Here is a 16,695-nt window from a genome sequence, read left to right as displayed (position 1 = left end):
TAGCCATGTTTTGTTGTAGATTTACATCTAGTTGTCTCCGGGCTCTGAAAACGATGAACAACACCGCTTCTGTATTGTAGAGGAATATTAAATAGCAACATATATGCATATTAAAGGGATACTTCACACAAAAATTAAAATCGTGTCATCATCGCATTGCCTTCGAGTTCTTCCAAATGTGTATAAATGTCTTTGTTCTGACAAACACAGAGAAATATATTTTCCAGACAGATTTTGCCCCAGATTGACTCCCATAGTAGGAAAAAATTAAAATGCACACTGCGCTATATAAATAAACTTGAATTGAGTTGAGGAGGTCCTAAGACCATTTGGGACACACACAAATCTAATCAGCCAGTTCTCATAATAATAAAACCTGATGGACTGGACTGTATGAACGGCCTTTATTTCACGTTATCAATCAATTACAGTCCACACAGACAGCATGTGACGCATGAACACACAGATGAATGATCACACACTCGCTTTCTCCAGAGCTCTTTCTAGAAGAGTTGTGTTGACACGATGCATCATGAGAAACTGTCCGTTCAAATGAAAGACAGGGATGTCAAATCTGTATCTGTCCATCCAAACGCTGTTCTCTTGCAGACTGATGTCAACCTCCTGCAACTCAAACTACACACAAACAAACACCAATGAATGAGAAACTAACAAACATCACATAAACTTCAGACGTGATTCTCTCACCCTGTGTTTATACGGCTCAAGTATTTCCTTCGCTTCATCACACAGAGGACACGGATGCTGAAAACAGACAACAAGAGAAAGAGAGAGGACCCATCCATCCATCACTGTTGTCACATCTCAACCACCAGCTGAACGTTTCATGTACCTTAGTGAAGAGGGTGAGGACGGGCAGATGGGTTCTGCTCTTCACATGTCTCACACACACATGACCACAAACATTCAATCTCAAGAGCTTCTGGACCCGCTGCAACATGTCTGTCTGTCAAAACACACAGGACCACAAACATTCATTTATTTATTTATTTAGAAATTAGATATTATTTATTAGAATGATCTTACTCGTTGTATAAACACCATGTACTGTGCTGTGTTCTAACTTATCTGTTTTTCCTGTTTGCCCCTGTAAAGCTGCTTTGAAACAATACACATTGTGAAAAGCGCTATATAAATAAACTTGAATTGAACATTCAATCTCAAGAGCTTCTGCAACACTTCAATGTTTAAAGCGGAGCTATCATGTTGTGTCCTGCATTCAGACTTCTTTACACTGTTGAATGTCTTCTCATGCTTAACCTGGCAACATTTTCAAAATCGAGTTGGACGTATGACGTTGTATTTCTGTGCTCCGTACACTCCACCAGCACTCCAACTTGTTTCAGAAAGTTTTTTATAGTTCTGGATCCCTGTGTCGTCTACTCCTTTTGTTGGCCAACCTTCCCAGAAAAGCGCGGCGAGGTGAAAGAAATCACCACCCACGAGCCAACCGATGAGCGAGACACGCTTACCAGCAAGATGGGCTGCGCTGCGTCAAGATTGTCTGCGCTGCACCTGGTTACTCTTCTCATAGTGAAGTTGAGGTGTGTGTGTATGTTTGTTCAGGGCATTTCAGTGATGGATGTTATATAAACGCTGGATTTGAGATGTATGGAGCAGTTCCAGCACTAAAAGATGCCGGACATGAAAGTCAAACTGAGTCATATGTTTGTTCTTTGTTGGCAATCGGTGTGTACGTGCATAATGTAGAAAAGGGATTAATGTGAGGATGTGTTGTGTGCTCGTGTAGTTCCGTCCCTCCTGCACACCTCCAGCAGCTTGTGTTTTTCCAGAAATAATCCTACAGCTGTATCTCTCTTTTATGAAGTTGATCAAATGTCATAAGCAATACTACTGCACAGGCACTGAAGATGAATATGAGATTGGCAGAAACTGCTGTGATACGCCATCTTTAAGGTGTTGTGTGTGTTGAGAAACTTTAATACAATTCATGCTTCAGTATTCTGTTGTCCTGTGCTGATGGCAAATTGTTCGTAATATTAGCATTCTCCATAAGATTATATTTGATCTTATAATGACTTTTATCAGTTTTGAACAGGTTTCTTCTAACTCTAAATGACATGTGATCACATGTTGTCTTGCACATACACATTATTCAATTAGAATGTAAATAAAAAACGTTTGTCATAAATAAAGTAATCATAATATCAAGAATGATTATCAAGCACACTTGTTAAAACAACCTCACCGCTGTACCTTTATGCGCCTGAATCGCTTTAAAAATGAGAGCATACTGAGCAGGGTTGACAGGTCCAAGAAATATTTCCAATCCAATGACCCCTCAAAACCCACCCAAAAGGAATGAAAACTAGCCCAAGATTTTCTGGTGTCAAATCAAAGTTAACAACTGACTTCCATTTTTGTTGCTATGGTAGTCAATGATGTCAAAAAAAATCTGTTACTTACATTCTTCCAAACAAAGATATACATACAGGTTCGAAACAACTAGAGGGTCAGTAAATAATGACAGTTTTTATTTTTGGGTGGAGTGTCCCTTTAAAAGAGATCACGTGTGCTCGACGCCACGCCCGGAAATAGAGGAGAACGTGTTTTCTTTTCGTAAGACAAATAAAAACTTGTTTAAGAAAAAAACATGGTTAAAGGTATTGCACATGTATAATGTGTCTAAGCACCTCAATGTTTTAGTTGGTATAGACTGCATAACGTTATTGAGCTGCTCAAACGTGATATTTAGCAGCCGGAATAATCCATTGTTGTACACAAACGCGTGATTTTTTTCATTGTGGAACATGACATGCACTTTAGTACAAAACTTAACATAATTCGACTGCATTGTCTCATACCACCGCTTTATTTTCCGTGTTTGGTTGAGCTGAGCTCCCGCGTCCCTCTCTGTGCTGTAGTCTGTCTCTCAGACGCGTGGACGTATGAACCACTAGACCGCTCATTGGCTGCTGGATCGAACGTCAACAGCGACGCATGCTACTCTTGCCTCAACCAATATGGCGGCGCCGGTGACGTATCGCTGCAGCTGACCAAAGCAGTCAATGCGCGGTCTAGTTATTTATTATATTATATATGTATATATATTTATTATAAGTGTATGCTCGTTCCCCACACTTTTGAGAGAACGGTTCAGGTCATTGAGTTGCCAGGTATTCAATCTGAGTATGAATAGATTCGCTCAAAAGGACTAGTTGTTATAATCCCACTATTTCAGCACAGTTGAATTCACGGCCGTAGCCAGCTATGAGGTCACCGAGGTCCGGACCTCGGTCATTTTTTTATATTCAAAAATAAAATGTCAAGCTCTCTGAATGATTATTTTGCCATTTAAACCACCCCATATCATATGAGTGTTTGCAATTCATCATGTTGCTGCGAGAAGCTAGCGCAGTGAACGGGGCTTGAGAGCGCGTTGAGTGAGAGCGCGGGTATGCCTCCATTTGTTGCCAGATGCACCTATTATACTTGTTTTTTTACTCGTTTTTCCAATTTATTGTGACACTTTGGGAGTCTTGGGACGTTTATAAAGTGTAAAGTTGAACGTTAGTGTTAGTGATATATTAATGTTATTCACAAAACACAAGCTTTGAACTTATTTCGGATATCTTTTTCTTTCTTTTTGAAATTGCTTGTTTTTCATAGCAATATCTGGCAACATTGTACATTAATAAAAAAAAGCTTACAGACAAACTGTAACTTAATTGCTGACAGGAAAATACCACCATTGGTAAGACAAACGCAGTGATCATCGTTAATATCTGAAAGAAATGATTAACACCAACAAAAACAATAGCATAATACAAATATGTTTGTTACAGAATGAAATAGGCTGTGCCATTGCCAAATAACGTTACTGACCAGCAGGATGACGTCTCATGCTCTTTAGTTAACCTTAAGTCATCAAAAAACATAAATTAAAGCAGTGTTTTCAACTGGTGGGTCGCAAAAACGTTTTGAGTGGGTTGCGGAGTGTGCATTCAAAGAAACAACAAACGTAATTCTGTTTTTTTCTGACGCTAGACTTTTATTTTGACAGACGTGCGTGAAAGCGGTTGACTATCAAAAACGCTTTTTCCTCATTCAGTATTTACGGTCAAATGAGGTCAAGTTTTATATCGGTGTCATTATTCTAACGTTTTTATAACGTTATAAAATAAAAATTCCCTCACCTAAAAAAAAACGAACTTTCCAGTCCTGTCAGTCATAGGCTACTGTGCTCGCTGCGCGCAAATTTACCATGGTAACAGACCTTAACCCTCAAAATGCTACTTTATTTTCACTGTGTTTTTGTAATGTATTTCTAAATGACTGTGGTCTCGTCACACATACCAACTATTAACAAAAACTATTTTGGAACTGCTACCTTACCTAAGGTTACTTATACGGTACCTCATATTCATACAGTGTATCTATCTATCTATCTACTTATATATATATATATATATATATATAAATGACTGAACTTAAATATACGAGCTTGATAAAAATGACCACTCTAGAAGAAATTTTCAGATGGCACACATATATATATATATACACACACACACACACACGTCTGTGAAATGTAAAACATTATTTTGAATAAAAAAACTTTCGCAATCATCAACATGTCTGTTTATTTTGAAGTTTAGGAGTGCATTTGTGGGTGTTATTATAGCACAATTCTTAACACCTTACTTTGGACCTCCCTAATTTTCAAACCCTGGTTACGGCCTTGGTTGAATTGCCCAATAGGACATTTCTCACGCTTTATGCAGGGGGGAAACAGTCTGTGTTTGGGGGATAAATGATAATAGAAATACATATTAAGAAACTAATCAATGAACATGTATCCGTAGAAAATAAATAATATTTTGACGTAACGCTCCATAATTTTCCCTGCTGGTGCACTTTTAATTAGCGCAATTGTGCGGGAAAACTGCGACACTGGCAACACTGGTAGTGGGGAGTCAGAACTTTGGACACTGCTATAATGGTTTTCAGCGAGGATCAACCAGTATTTATGTATTCTTCATATGTCAGTGCGACATTTGAATGGCAACCTAGCGGAAACAGTCGAGAAACACTGTATTTTACACAAGAGAACACTGTACACTACACACTAGCTCTTGTTTGTACACACTCAACACAAGACGAGAAACATTCTCTACTGAAGCACAAGATGGCCCCACTACGCACACACAGAGACGGTCACTCAATGATGTCATTTATATAAAAACTCAATGATTATTTTCAGGTTTGAAAGCTCAGGGAGTTCTTTTTAATACTTTATTAACGGATACATGAGACCAATACAAAAATAACATCAAGAAAAACATAACATAAAAAACGATTTACACGGGTAGCCCATTAAATTCACAAACACACGCACGTGCGCGCGCACACATACATTTAGTAGTTACAGAGAGTTTAGGAGCATTAAGCGATATGTCATACAGGAGCCATAATACATTAGGTGCCAATACAAAGTTGGTTTCAACAAAAGCTAGACCACTACCTGTTGAGATATAGGGTTAGTGAGTTTTTTTCTTCATTTGTTTGTCAAGTATTCACAGAAGAAATGGGTTTTAAGTATTTTTTTAAATGTTGTGAGAGATGTGGTTGAACGGACAGAGTAAGGAATAATGTTCCACCAGGAAGGAGTTGTGAATGAGAAATAGCGGGAGAGCGATTTACTGCCCTTATGGGAAGGCAATACAAGCCGCCGCTGGTCTGCTGAACGCAGGGATCTTGATGGGGTGTAGGAGTGCAGGAGAGTGTGGAAGTAAGCCGGTGCAGATCCAGTGATAGTCCTGTAGGCAAGCATTAGTGACTTGAATCTGATACGGGCTGCAACCGGTAGCCAGTGGAGAGAGATGAAAAGGGCAGTCACGTGAGCCCTTTTGGGCTGTTGGAAGACGAGGCGTGCTGCTGCGTTCTGAACCAGCTGAAGTGGTTTGATAGCCTTTGCAGGAAGACCAGCAAGGAGAGCATTGCAGTAGTCCAACCCCCCCCCCCCCCACACACACACACACAGTTGTTGTGTTGTGTTGTGTTCTTTACACCTAATGTCTCAAATTGCTTAAATTTAAAATGTATCGACATTTGAACTTGTCTAAAATAATAAATATATTGTGTATCGGACCGCAGTAAAGATAGTTTAGCGGTTTGACATTCGGACGTTTATAAGTTGTGAATCCGCATCGCTCTGCATGAACACATTATTAAATTTGGCACACAATGATTTGTGAATTCATATGAATCGGTTTCCCCCACACGATATCCGCATTTTATTTTTGCGACTTTTTGTTTTCAAATGTCTATAACTCATGAAGCTGAAGACCTAAACACCTAAAAAGACCGTCATCCTGTCCACTTTGATTTGTGAATTTTTCACAGCAAAGTTTGTCTGCCAAATCGTGTTTAGTTGTTAGATACGGAGGATGACAAATACACAGTCTCTACCATTCACAGCTACTTTCAGTGTACATGCACTCACAGCTGATCCCGATTTAATTGTTTATGCAGCCTAATTTAGTATAACTTTCACAGACAAATTCGTCTTTTTATATAATCTTACACCTGTGTTTATTATGTCCTGTATAATATTATTAACGGTTTGAGATATTATACATAATAAGCCTTTAAATTAAACAAGACAAGTGAGTCATACAAGTAACTGTACCGTTGTGATTGGTGAATTGTTTCAGTGTTTTGTTTCTCTTTCACATGTTGCTTTACTTTATATAGATAGTTTCACAAATGGCATTGCAATTTTCTCATGTTCTTATTCATAAAAAAGCTACGTCATTGTTAGGTCACCATAAAAATGTTCACAAATTGACATTATTACTTAAAATGGCTTTATATAATGCATAATCATAGTGAATTATGGCTTAAAAGGAACAGAAGGCATACTATTCCTAAAAATTGCTTGCGGTACCCTATTATATGTTTTTTGAGTTTAAAATGACTCTTTAGATTAGTGAAACATTTCACAGATCAGTATTAGCCTAAAACACATTCCTTGAGTCCTTCATGTGAATGGAAAATTAGTTAATTCAACATCACTCAAAAACCACTCTTTACAGACTAAACTTTATTTGTGAAGTCTACGATCCAATTTTAGTAGATTCAGTTGATTAACCGGAACAAAAAGCCACAGAAACAGTCAATGAGGCAGTGGTGCCCGGCAGAGAGATAGCACTTGGACTCCCTGGAAACAGGATGGTCAAGAGGCAGAAGACATAGCGGACAACGTCCTAGGGAATCAGGGTAAGGTAGGGCTACTGATGGTGGTGAGCATCCGAGCTTGTGCAGAGGGTGAGCCTGATATATAAACGGGGAGAAGAGAACGCCAGACTGGGGAGTTGCTAGCAGATTCAGAGCCGGGCAAATGGGATTTGCATGGAAGTATATAGCTGGCGAACACTGGTCGGGAGGCTGGGGCAGAAGGCAGCCTGGCACAACCTGAAAAAATTCAAAGAGGCAGGACCAGGCACAAAAAACACATGGGAGAAGGCAAAACCAAACCAAACTAAATGACTTAAATAAACAAAAACATTACTAGACAATTTTTTTATATTTCGTAAGAACCTATATGTACGCTACGAATAGTGCCAACAGAACAGTAGGCTGACAATTCTTAAAAACTGAATTTACTATTTAAACAATTTAAATTTAACTTGAAAGTAGTTTTAAATGAGTTAAATGTAATTTTAAATTAACTTAATTATTTATTCAGATATGTGAATTGTGATGGTCTGTATTTTCCATTTTGCACAGTAACTCTTGCTTGATTTCTTAAGCTTAACATAAAGTATGCTTAAAGTTACACATAGTACATCAAGCTTTACATGTAGTACAGTAACTTTACATACAGTAATCTTTACACACTGTATGATCACAGTTACCATTGTGAGATATCTCAGGTTTACAGAAAACATCAGCATCAGATGTCTACATAGACCATTATTCAACATTTGACCTTAATAGGAAAAAACCAGTCATTCTTTTTACAGTATAGTTTGGAGGTGAAGTACAAATTATTACCTAAAGCTAATTTTAAATTTAGTTAGTTGAATATCCTTTCAACTGTGTATATATTTAATTTCACTGATATTAAATAAAAATCATGTTTTAAAGATTTTGTGAACATATTTGATTGCTTTTTAACTTTTTAACTTGTTATTCTTGAAAAAGAACAGCTTTGTTATTGATTGTTTATCTTGTTAGAACCAAGAAGAAATAAAGAAAATGTGTACCTTCCCAACCATGCTCCATATTGACTCCAAACCACTTATCAAAAATGATCTTTATCGCTTTTTTGTTGTTGTTTTTCTCTGTTTTTCATGGACTGTTGTCATTGGTTATCAAGTCCACCTCGTTCTGTTCCAGACCTGTGCATGTGGCATGCATCCACAGCAAGCAATCATCACACTGAATCTGAACAACATTGTAATTAGAAATGTAGTTATATTTCCAAAATCACATGTAGTTGTTATATAAATATTAAATAGAGAAATAGACATATTTATTTACATATTTATACTTACCCATAGTGAATTCACATCTATATCCATGCAGCCACAAAACTGGCAAACACTTTCCATGGGTTCTGTAAAAAATAAATAAATTGATTTTAAAAATTATTATATTTTATAAATTTTATTTATTATTGGCAAGGTATCTATCAACACAAGTCAGTTTTATTAACCGATGAAGCTAAAATAGTAGTTGCCATCTGTGTCCTTATGTCATTTATTGCCTCATGGTGTCCATCTATGGTTATGTTGCAGGGAATATTGGGGAATTTAGAGAGAATTTCCTCTCCAAACTGAGAAAAACATCAGTAAAGTACATTACACCATGTATTTCATAAACATTGTTAGCTTTATTGAGTATACTCATTTTAATACCTTCATAACAAAAACTCCACAACTACTTCCATCCTTTTGTTTTGTGTGTTTAATGTCCATTGGACTCCATCTCAGACTGCTCCATTCTTTTTGGCCAAGAATGTTGTGGCGCATTTTGAAGAACCTCCTAAAGTATGATTACAAACAAAATCTTGTAAACTATTGTGGTTTTAATAAATGCTAGAAATAATATAAAGTAAAATTACCTAAATCTTTCTCCTGCTTTCCTTGCTTGGGCCTCCTCATTTCTTCCGAAAGGATCTAAAAGTGTGACTTGTTTTGAAGTACACTGTAAAAAATGTTTTCGTAATTTTTACGGAAAAATACCGGCAGCTGTGGTTGCCAGTAAAATTCCGTAAAAAATACAGGAAAAGAATGTAAACAGCTTTGCAGTTTAAAACTTCAGGGCACAAACTTCAAACTGTGAATGAACTTAATACATTTGAGTCTTTTATATCAACAACATTTCTTTATAGAAAATGAAAACTTGGTCCAAATGCATAAAAGTGAAAACATAACATTTACTTAATTTATTTCTTTGTAATTCATTATTAAACTCACTTTTAAACAAAGCAACATGCAGCATGACATCAGAAGTTTATTTAAAGTCACCGTTTTTGTGATCAGTGTTTGCTTTAGTTGCCATCTTTCAGCCGTTATATATAAGTTTACAGTTATCTTTGGGCTGCTATGACATTGTTTTATATAAAACATAGTCTTGTAGCAAATCACATCAAATGAAAGTGTGATTAGGTATTTACTCTTTATCTGGGATGTTGTTTAATTACTTATTGTATTTCTTGTTACAAGCGCCTCAATTAATCTACTTTTAAAATTCACATTTCATGCAGCAATCAATCTAAAAAGTTTTTGAACCATTAAAAAGCTAGCATTTTGTCTTTGACTCAGACATCAAGAATCAGTGTATGAATCTCAACAGTGGTGACTAACAAATGAAAAGCTTACAGCCGCAATGCATGCTGGGAGTCATTGATGAGTTTTGTGCTTTGATGATACCCAGAATGCATTGCGTTTATCTTTAGAGGTTTTTTCTGTTGTCACCATTGTTGAGACAAACTGTTATATTCTAGATATCTGCTAGAACATTTATCATGTGTTAGATGTGCTGTTGAAGACATTCAGTATATTAATTAATTTCATTCAATATCATAAATGAGGATAACAAGTAACTTTAAAGCACTACCTAAACTCTTAAACATGTACTTACTCACCAACACAAATAATTTAATGCGTTAGCTTTATCTGAGCTTTCCACCCACCTGAGTCAGTGTGTTTCAACTCATAGATGTCAATACTGTGGAAAGACTTCATCACATGGAAAGCAAAGGGTCAAGAACACAACTAAAGTAAACACTCATCACCATAATGGTGACTCAACAAAACCATCAACATGTAAAATTTTACCATTAATTTCACAGGCATTTTTTACAGTGTAGCATTCAGATACTGAAAAAATGAATTTGTCATTCAGTTACGATATTGAACAATGTGAGGTAGTGGAAACCTGCAACTAATGCTCTTATGTTATGTACAGGTGTGCACCTCATGTTGGAAACATTTGTCCTTATTATTGAAAATCATGACTTGAGACATGATTGCATGTAGACACATTTTGTTGCTTTAACAGTTAATGTTGAGCTAGTCTATGGACTCGTTTTTTGGGACTCATTCAAAGCAATGTGTATAAAGAACATATTTATATATATGCTTATGCTTTGTCTAACTTTAGCTATTTGTGTTAAACATGCTGTTATTATAATTCAAGCTGTTATTAATGAGTTTCTTGTTTTGTCAAATTTTTTAAATGTAAGTACTGCAAACAGTCCCCCAGCCAAAAGAAAAAAGCCTAATGATACAACTTGTGATTGTAGTTGTTTCAGCCTAACTCACCACCAAGATCCAATGAGAATGATCTACATTTAGGGTGCCTACTGCTGCATCAAAGTTATCAAAATTAACCTATGGAAAATATCACTATTTTATTAAATAAAAAAACAACAATATGTTGGAAAACAGAATATTCAATCAGGAAATCAGGCATGTATTTAACTACTTAAAAAATATAAATTATATATTGTTTACAAGTCCTTACCTTTGACATCAACTATCTTTTTACTACCTCATCTTTTTCATTCAGTATTACATCAACAGTGTAATGACTAATGATCAGTACTTTTTTTGCAGCTTCGTTTCGATTTCTCATCAGACAGAGGTAGTGTTCTATAGCCTGTATTTAATGGGTGAAAGAAAAATAAACATTTTGGTTAAGATGTTTCAAAAAATACAAAAGATCTTCCATTATAAAATCTGAAAACTGTTGTTTTGTACTGGTTCTAAACTTTAAAAATATAAATTCCAATTATTACTATTAGGTTTAAATTTATGGCGTGAAAGATTATATATTTGTAAACACAGCAGGATAAAGGTCAAGGAAGAGTAAATTACTGTGTAACTGTGATGTATCAGAAAGAGGGAGAAACATTGCATTATTTTAATTACGAAACAAGGTTGGAACAGAACGTTTTTTTTATATTGCTTTAATTAACTGAATTTTAAAATTGCTAAATATATGTATACCTAAACATATAATGCAATGATCTTGTATTCAAACAAAGAGTTGTAGGCAAACAGAAATTTGAAATTTATTATAAAAACTGAATAAAGCATTCAAAAGTTTGTTTTAATTGCAGTCATTATAATGCTTCTAAACTGTTGATGTGATGTCTGTTATTTCACTATGAGTTGAGTTAAAACATCTTACTTCTCCACATAGCCATTGTTGGGGACTAAGCGTTTTGAAGTCTGCTACTCTCAGATTCATAGAGTTTTTCACATCTTGATTTGAAGGCAGTGTGGCTATGACAGCTTCTTCAATGTCTGTGTCCCAGAAAGCGTAGGTCTACAAGATAAAAAATAGCAGGTTCATTTTCTTTTAGGTTACAGTGTTATTATATAAAATAAAAAGTTAAGAGAACAAGATTATATACCTTTTCTTCTGGATCTTTTATTGCAGCAATTTCAGACCATTTTTTCTTTTTTTTTGCTGTCATCAGATTGCTGAATAGCAACCTTGCATGCACGGGATTCCTTTGTTTCATTTGGTTTGGTTAAATCTTGAACATATGTGTTTTGTTTGCCATGTCTAACAGATTTTATGTGTCTTCTGTGTTGATTTTTGTTTTTTATCTTTTTTGGCACAGGCCTGATTACAGGGACACTCTAGTACTTAGACTTTGTTGTCTTTTTTCTTTCGGCCCACTGTTCTTCATTTAGCTCTAGTGCTTCCCTTTTTCTCTTTGTTGGTGGAAGTTTTGATCCAAGTGGCAGTCCATTTACAATCATGTGTTCCTTGTATCGTCCCCTTAAGGATGCATGAAGTTTGCAGATAAAATCAGCAGGCCACATTTTCCTTTTTCTTTGTAGAATTACATTTTTTACAATTCCAAACCAACATTCAACATGACTGTTGGTGTCTCTGGTTTTCTCAATATTTTCTGTATTTTGTTTGCAGTTTGCTTTTGCTCTCTGAAGCATACTTTTCCATCTTTCCAAGGAAAATTCCACTCCACAATGGGAATAGGCCCAAGTAGTGTCCTGTCAGCAGAGTGATAATTTCTTCACACTTATAGAAGTTATCTTCCACACCGCTTAGTGTGTCTTCTTTTTGGATAACATCCATTGCCTCTTCCTTGACTTTACCAAACTCAATGGTAAACTGAGAACGTCCAATTATTGTGTATTTTGTCACTGGAATATCATCTTCCTCTGGGACGTGTGCCTTGAAGGAAATGTCATCAACATTGTGGCAAGGGGGGCGTGGTTTAGTGACGTCTGCATCGGACCTGGGAGAGACACGGGAAAAACGGTAAGCAAATGGGTCGATTGCAGATTAAGATCACCTGCGTCTTGTTTCAGTGATTGGCGAGGAGACTGCTTAAAGGCTCGCAGTTTCAGAGAAGGGATTGAGAGAGACACGGACTGAGAGACGTGGAGAGATCGAGAGCTCGAGAGAGATAGTAACCCGGAAGTGATCGTAACCCGGAAGTATCTGCGAAAGCTAACCAGAGTGTTTGTTATTTTGAAAACGTTTAAAGTGCGCAGTGGCGCAAAGTTTTGTTTTGATTCTAAAATAAAAGAATCTGTCTCTCAGTCCACGCCGACCCGGCCTCCTTCCTTCCATTCACTCACGAACCTATCTACATTGGTGCCGAAACCCGGGAAGGAAGGACCAGTGCCGCCGCCATGTCCCAGCCAGGATCGCCATTTGCCGACGTGATTCAGTCCCTCGCCGGTCTTCACCGCGAGCACCATCAAGCGCTGCTGGGCCTTCGTGAAGACCAAGAACGGCGCTTCCAAGCACTTGTCCAGGCCCAGCAGGAAGACCGCGAGACGTTTCGGGGCTGGCTGGACCAGGAAGTCACCAACAGAGGACTATCGGCCAGCTCACCAGCGGTAGGTCTGCCGCTACATAAAATGGGGCCTCAGGATGACCCGGAGGCTTTTTTGGGACTTTTTGAGAGGTCTGCGGAGATTTCGGGCTGGCCACTCGACGTTTGGTCGGCCCGGCTGATCCCCCTGCTGACGGGGGAGGCACAGCTAGCCGCCCAGCAGTAACCAGTCCCGAATTTGCTGATCTACGCAGACCTCAAGAAAGCCATCCTCCAGCGGGTCGGCCTGAGCCCCGAGCAACAGCGGCAGCGATTCCGGTCCTTGGACCTGGGGGAAGCTGGCCAACCCTTCGCACTGGCTCAGCAGCTCCGGGACGCATGCCGCAAGTGGCTGATGGCCGACGGAGGCGACGTCGAGAAGATCCTGGACCGAGTGACACTGGAACAGTTCGTGGTGCGGCTTCCGCCGAAGACCGCCCAGTGGGTCCAGTGCCACCGGCCTGCGTCGCTGACGGAGGCCATCCAACTGGCTGAAGACCAGATGGTGGCGTGCCCTGGAGTCGGCGTACCCCGAACATCTCTCTCTCTTCCACCTATTGTTTCTCCCCCTCTCTCTCCCCGACCTTTACCCCTTCCCAGGTCTCCAGCGTCCTTTGACCCCAGGCCCGTCCCAAGGACCAGAGACACAGGGGGAAATGGGCGTCAGTTCTTCCGGGGACCTGGCCGGTACAACCAGCCTGCGACCTCTCCTTCACCACAAGCCTCTCCTCGCCAATCCTTCGGCCCATTTCCTGCCGCTAGGGCGGCGGAAAAGTCTGGGCCCACCTGTTGGCGGTGTGGGGAGCCGGGTCACTCGATCGACCGCTGTCCAGTGATGGAGGTCGGGACGGTGATCCGGGTCCCCGACGACCCACAGGTTGCCCTCGATCCGGCCGGCCTGTATCAAATACCTGTGAGTATTAAGGGGGTTACATATCAGGCCTTGGTGGATTCGGGTTGTAACCAAACCTCCATCCACCAACGCCTGATTCGGTCCGTGGCAAAGGATAAGAGCCGCATGGTTAAGGTACGGTGTGTACACGGGGACGTGGTGAATTATCCGCTAGTGGCGATGCCCATAAAATTTAGGGGTCAAAAGCATAGAGTAGAGGTGGCGGTTAATCCTCATCTCAAACATCCGCTAATTTTGGGGACGAATTGGCCGATGTTTTCTGTATTATTGGGAAAATTGTGTGCGGATGTTTCCTCGGGAAGTCAAGGGCGACGGAAGACTGCGGTTGTGCAGGCAGGGGAAGCTGAGCCGGAACCTCGGCTGACTGACCCAGGGGAACGGAGTGCTGTGGAGAGACAACATCTCTCTCGGTGCGATGATTTTGCCCTGGAGCAGTCTCACGATGACACGCTCAAAAATGCCTTTAACCAGGTTCGTACCATCGACGGACAGCGTCTCAACCCTGCACAGCCGCTGGTCTATCCGTATTTTGCCATTTTAAAGGACAGGTTGTATCGAGTGACCCGAGACACTCAATCAAATGATACAACGCAGTTAGTTGTCCCAAAGAGCCGCCGGGAAATGCTTTTCCAGACGGCTCACCGTAATCCAATGGCGGGTCACTTAGGACAAACAGCAACATTAAACCGCCTAATGGCCCGCTTCTTTTGGCCGGGCATTCATGAGAACGTGCACAGATGGTGCGCGTCTTGTCCTGAATGTCAGCTGGTAAACCCAACGGCCACTCCTAAAGCACCATTGTGCCCCCTTCCGTTGGTTCAGGTCCCCTTCGAGAGAATTGGAATGGACCTGATCGGGCCATTAGAGCGGTCGGCACGAGGACATCGTTTCGCATTGGTCATAGTAGACTATGCGACACGATATCCCGAGGCGGTGGCTCTCCGCAGCATTTCGGCTAAGAGTGTTGCGGACGCCCTGTTTCGTATTATCTCCCGTGTGGGAATCCCTAAAGAGATTCTCACAGATCAAGGCACGGCGTTTATGTCACGTACCCTCCGCGAACTATACGGGTTATTGGGCATTAAAGCAGTTCGTACCAGCGTCTACCACCCACAGACAGACGGGTTGGTCGAACGCTTTAATCGCACCTTGAAGACAATGATCCGGAAGTTCGTACACGAAGACGCCAAAAATTGGGATCGGTGGCTAGAACCCCTGTTATTCGCGGTACGAGAGGTCCCCCAAGCCTCCACGGGGTTTTCCCCCTTCGAGTTACTCTATGGACGTCAGCCCCGTGGGGTGTTGGACGTCCTAAGGGAAGCTTGGGAGGACGGACCCTCGGATAGCAAAAACCAAATTCAATATATCCTGGACCTGAGAGCAAAACTCGATACACTGGGGCGGCTCTCCATGGAGAATTTGCTACAGGCCCAGGATAGGCAGAGCCGGCAGTATAACAGGGGTACTAACTTACGTAAATTTGCACCGGTAGATAAAGTGCTTGTATTGCTCCCCACCTCGAGTTCCAAGTTACTCGCAAAGTGGCAAGGGCCCTTTGAGGTCACACGGCGAATAAGCGATCTCAATTATGAGGTAGTACGGTCGGATAGGAGCGGAGCACATCAAATATATCACCTCAACCTCCTAAAGAAATGGAATGAGGTGAGCCCAGTGATGCTGGCGACGGTAGTAAGCAGAGAGGATGATCTCGGACCAGAAGCGAGCTACCCAGTTCAATCCCTTGCTCTGGCCCCGGGGGGGATCACCTCTCAGCCTCCCAGCTCACCGAGGTGGCCAAGTTGCAGGCAGATTTTGCGGATGTGTTCTCGCCCCTACCCGGCCGCACCAACCTCATCGAGCACCATATTGAGACTAAACCGGACGTGGTGATTCGCAGCCGGCCCTATAGATTACCTGAACACAAGAAAAAGGTAGTTCAGGAAGAATTAAAGGCAATGCTCGATATGGGGGTAATAGAAGAGTCACATAGTGATTGGGCGAGCCCGATAGTTTTGGTTCCTAAGACCGACGGCTCGGTCCGTTTCTGTGTGGATTATAGAAGGGTGAATGCTGTGTCGAAGTTCGATGCATATCCGATGCCACGGATCGACGAGTTGCTGGATCGACTTGGCTCGGCTCGTTTTTTTTCGACACTGGATTTAACTAAAGGATACTGGCAGATCCCCTTATCTCCCCTATCCAAAGAGAAAACCGCCTTCACCACGCCGTTTGGATTACACCAGTTTGTAACACTTCCATTTGGCTTATTCGGAGCTCCGGCCACCTTCCAGCGCCTCATGGACCGCCTGCTCCGACCACACGCGGGGTATGCGGCGGCATATCTCGACGATATCGTGATCTACAGCAACGACTGGGAGCGGCATATGCAACATCTGATAGCGGTCCTGAGATCGCTGAGGGGGGCCGG

General features: G+C 40.6%; 1 protein-coding gene across 2 annotated transcripts; it reads right to left on the bottom strand.

Annotated features, from left to right (window-relative positions):
• Window positions 1-389: 389 nt before the first annotated feature.
• Window positions 390-3,032, bottom strand: c22h5orf63 (chromosome 22 C5orf63 homolog). 2 transcript variants are annotated; one of them, XM_056735835.1, is made up of 4 exons: window positions 2,847-3,032; window positions 854-967; window positions 709-765; window positions 390-636 (listed from the first exon to the last, which is right to left on the bottom strand). In XM_056735835.1, the coding sequence occupies exons 1-4, from the start codon at window positions 2,949-2,951 to the stop codon at window positions 475-477; spliced, it is 438 nt and encodes a 145-aa protein (XP_056591813.1). In that variant the 5' UTR covers window positions 2,952-3,032; the 3' UTR covers window positions 390-474. The 2 variants fall into 2 exon arrangements, with proteins under 2 accessions (XP_056591813.1, XP_056591814.1); XM_056735836.1 differs by having other exon boundaries at window positions 2,822-2,901.
• Between the last annotated feature and the right edge of the window lie 13,663 nt (window positions 3,033-16,695).

The sequence above is a fragment of the Triplophysa dalaica genome, chromosome 22 (genome assembly GCF_015846415.1).
Source record: "Triplophysa dalaica isolate WHDGS20190420 chromosome 22, ASM1584641v1, whole genome shotgun sequence".
Taxonomy (NCBI): domain Eukaryota; kingdom Metazoa; phylum Chordata; class Actinopteri; order Cypriniformes; family Nemacheilidae; genus Triplophysa; species Triplophysa dalaica.
Note: the sequence above shows the minus strand (reverse complement) of the source record. Positions and strands in the feature narration are given on the sequence as shown.

Bases quoted from the DNA above. Each gene is read 5' to 3' on its own strand.
- c22h5orf63 (XM_056735835.1), bottom strand. From the start codon at position 2,951: ATGAGCGGTCTAGTGGTTCATACGTCCACGCGTCTGAGAGACAGACTA. The intron at 968-2,846 runs GTATGAGACAAT...GTGTTTTGACAG, and splicing joins ACACGGAAAATAAAGCGGTG to ACAGACATGTTGCAGCGGGT. The intron at 637-708 runs GTGAGAGAATCA...GTTTGTGTGTAG, and splicing joins TTGAGCCGTATAAACACAGG to TTTGAGTTGCAGGAGGTTGA.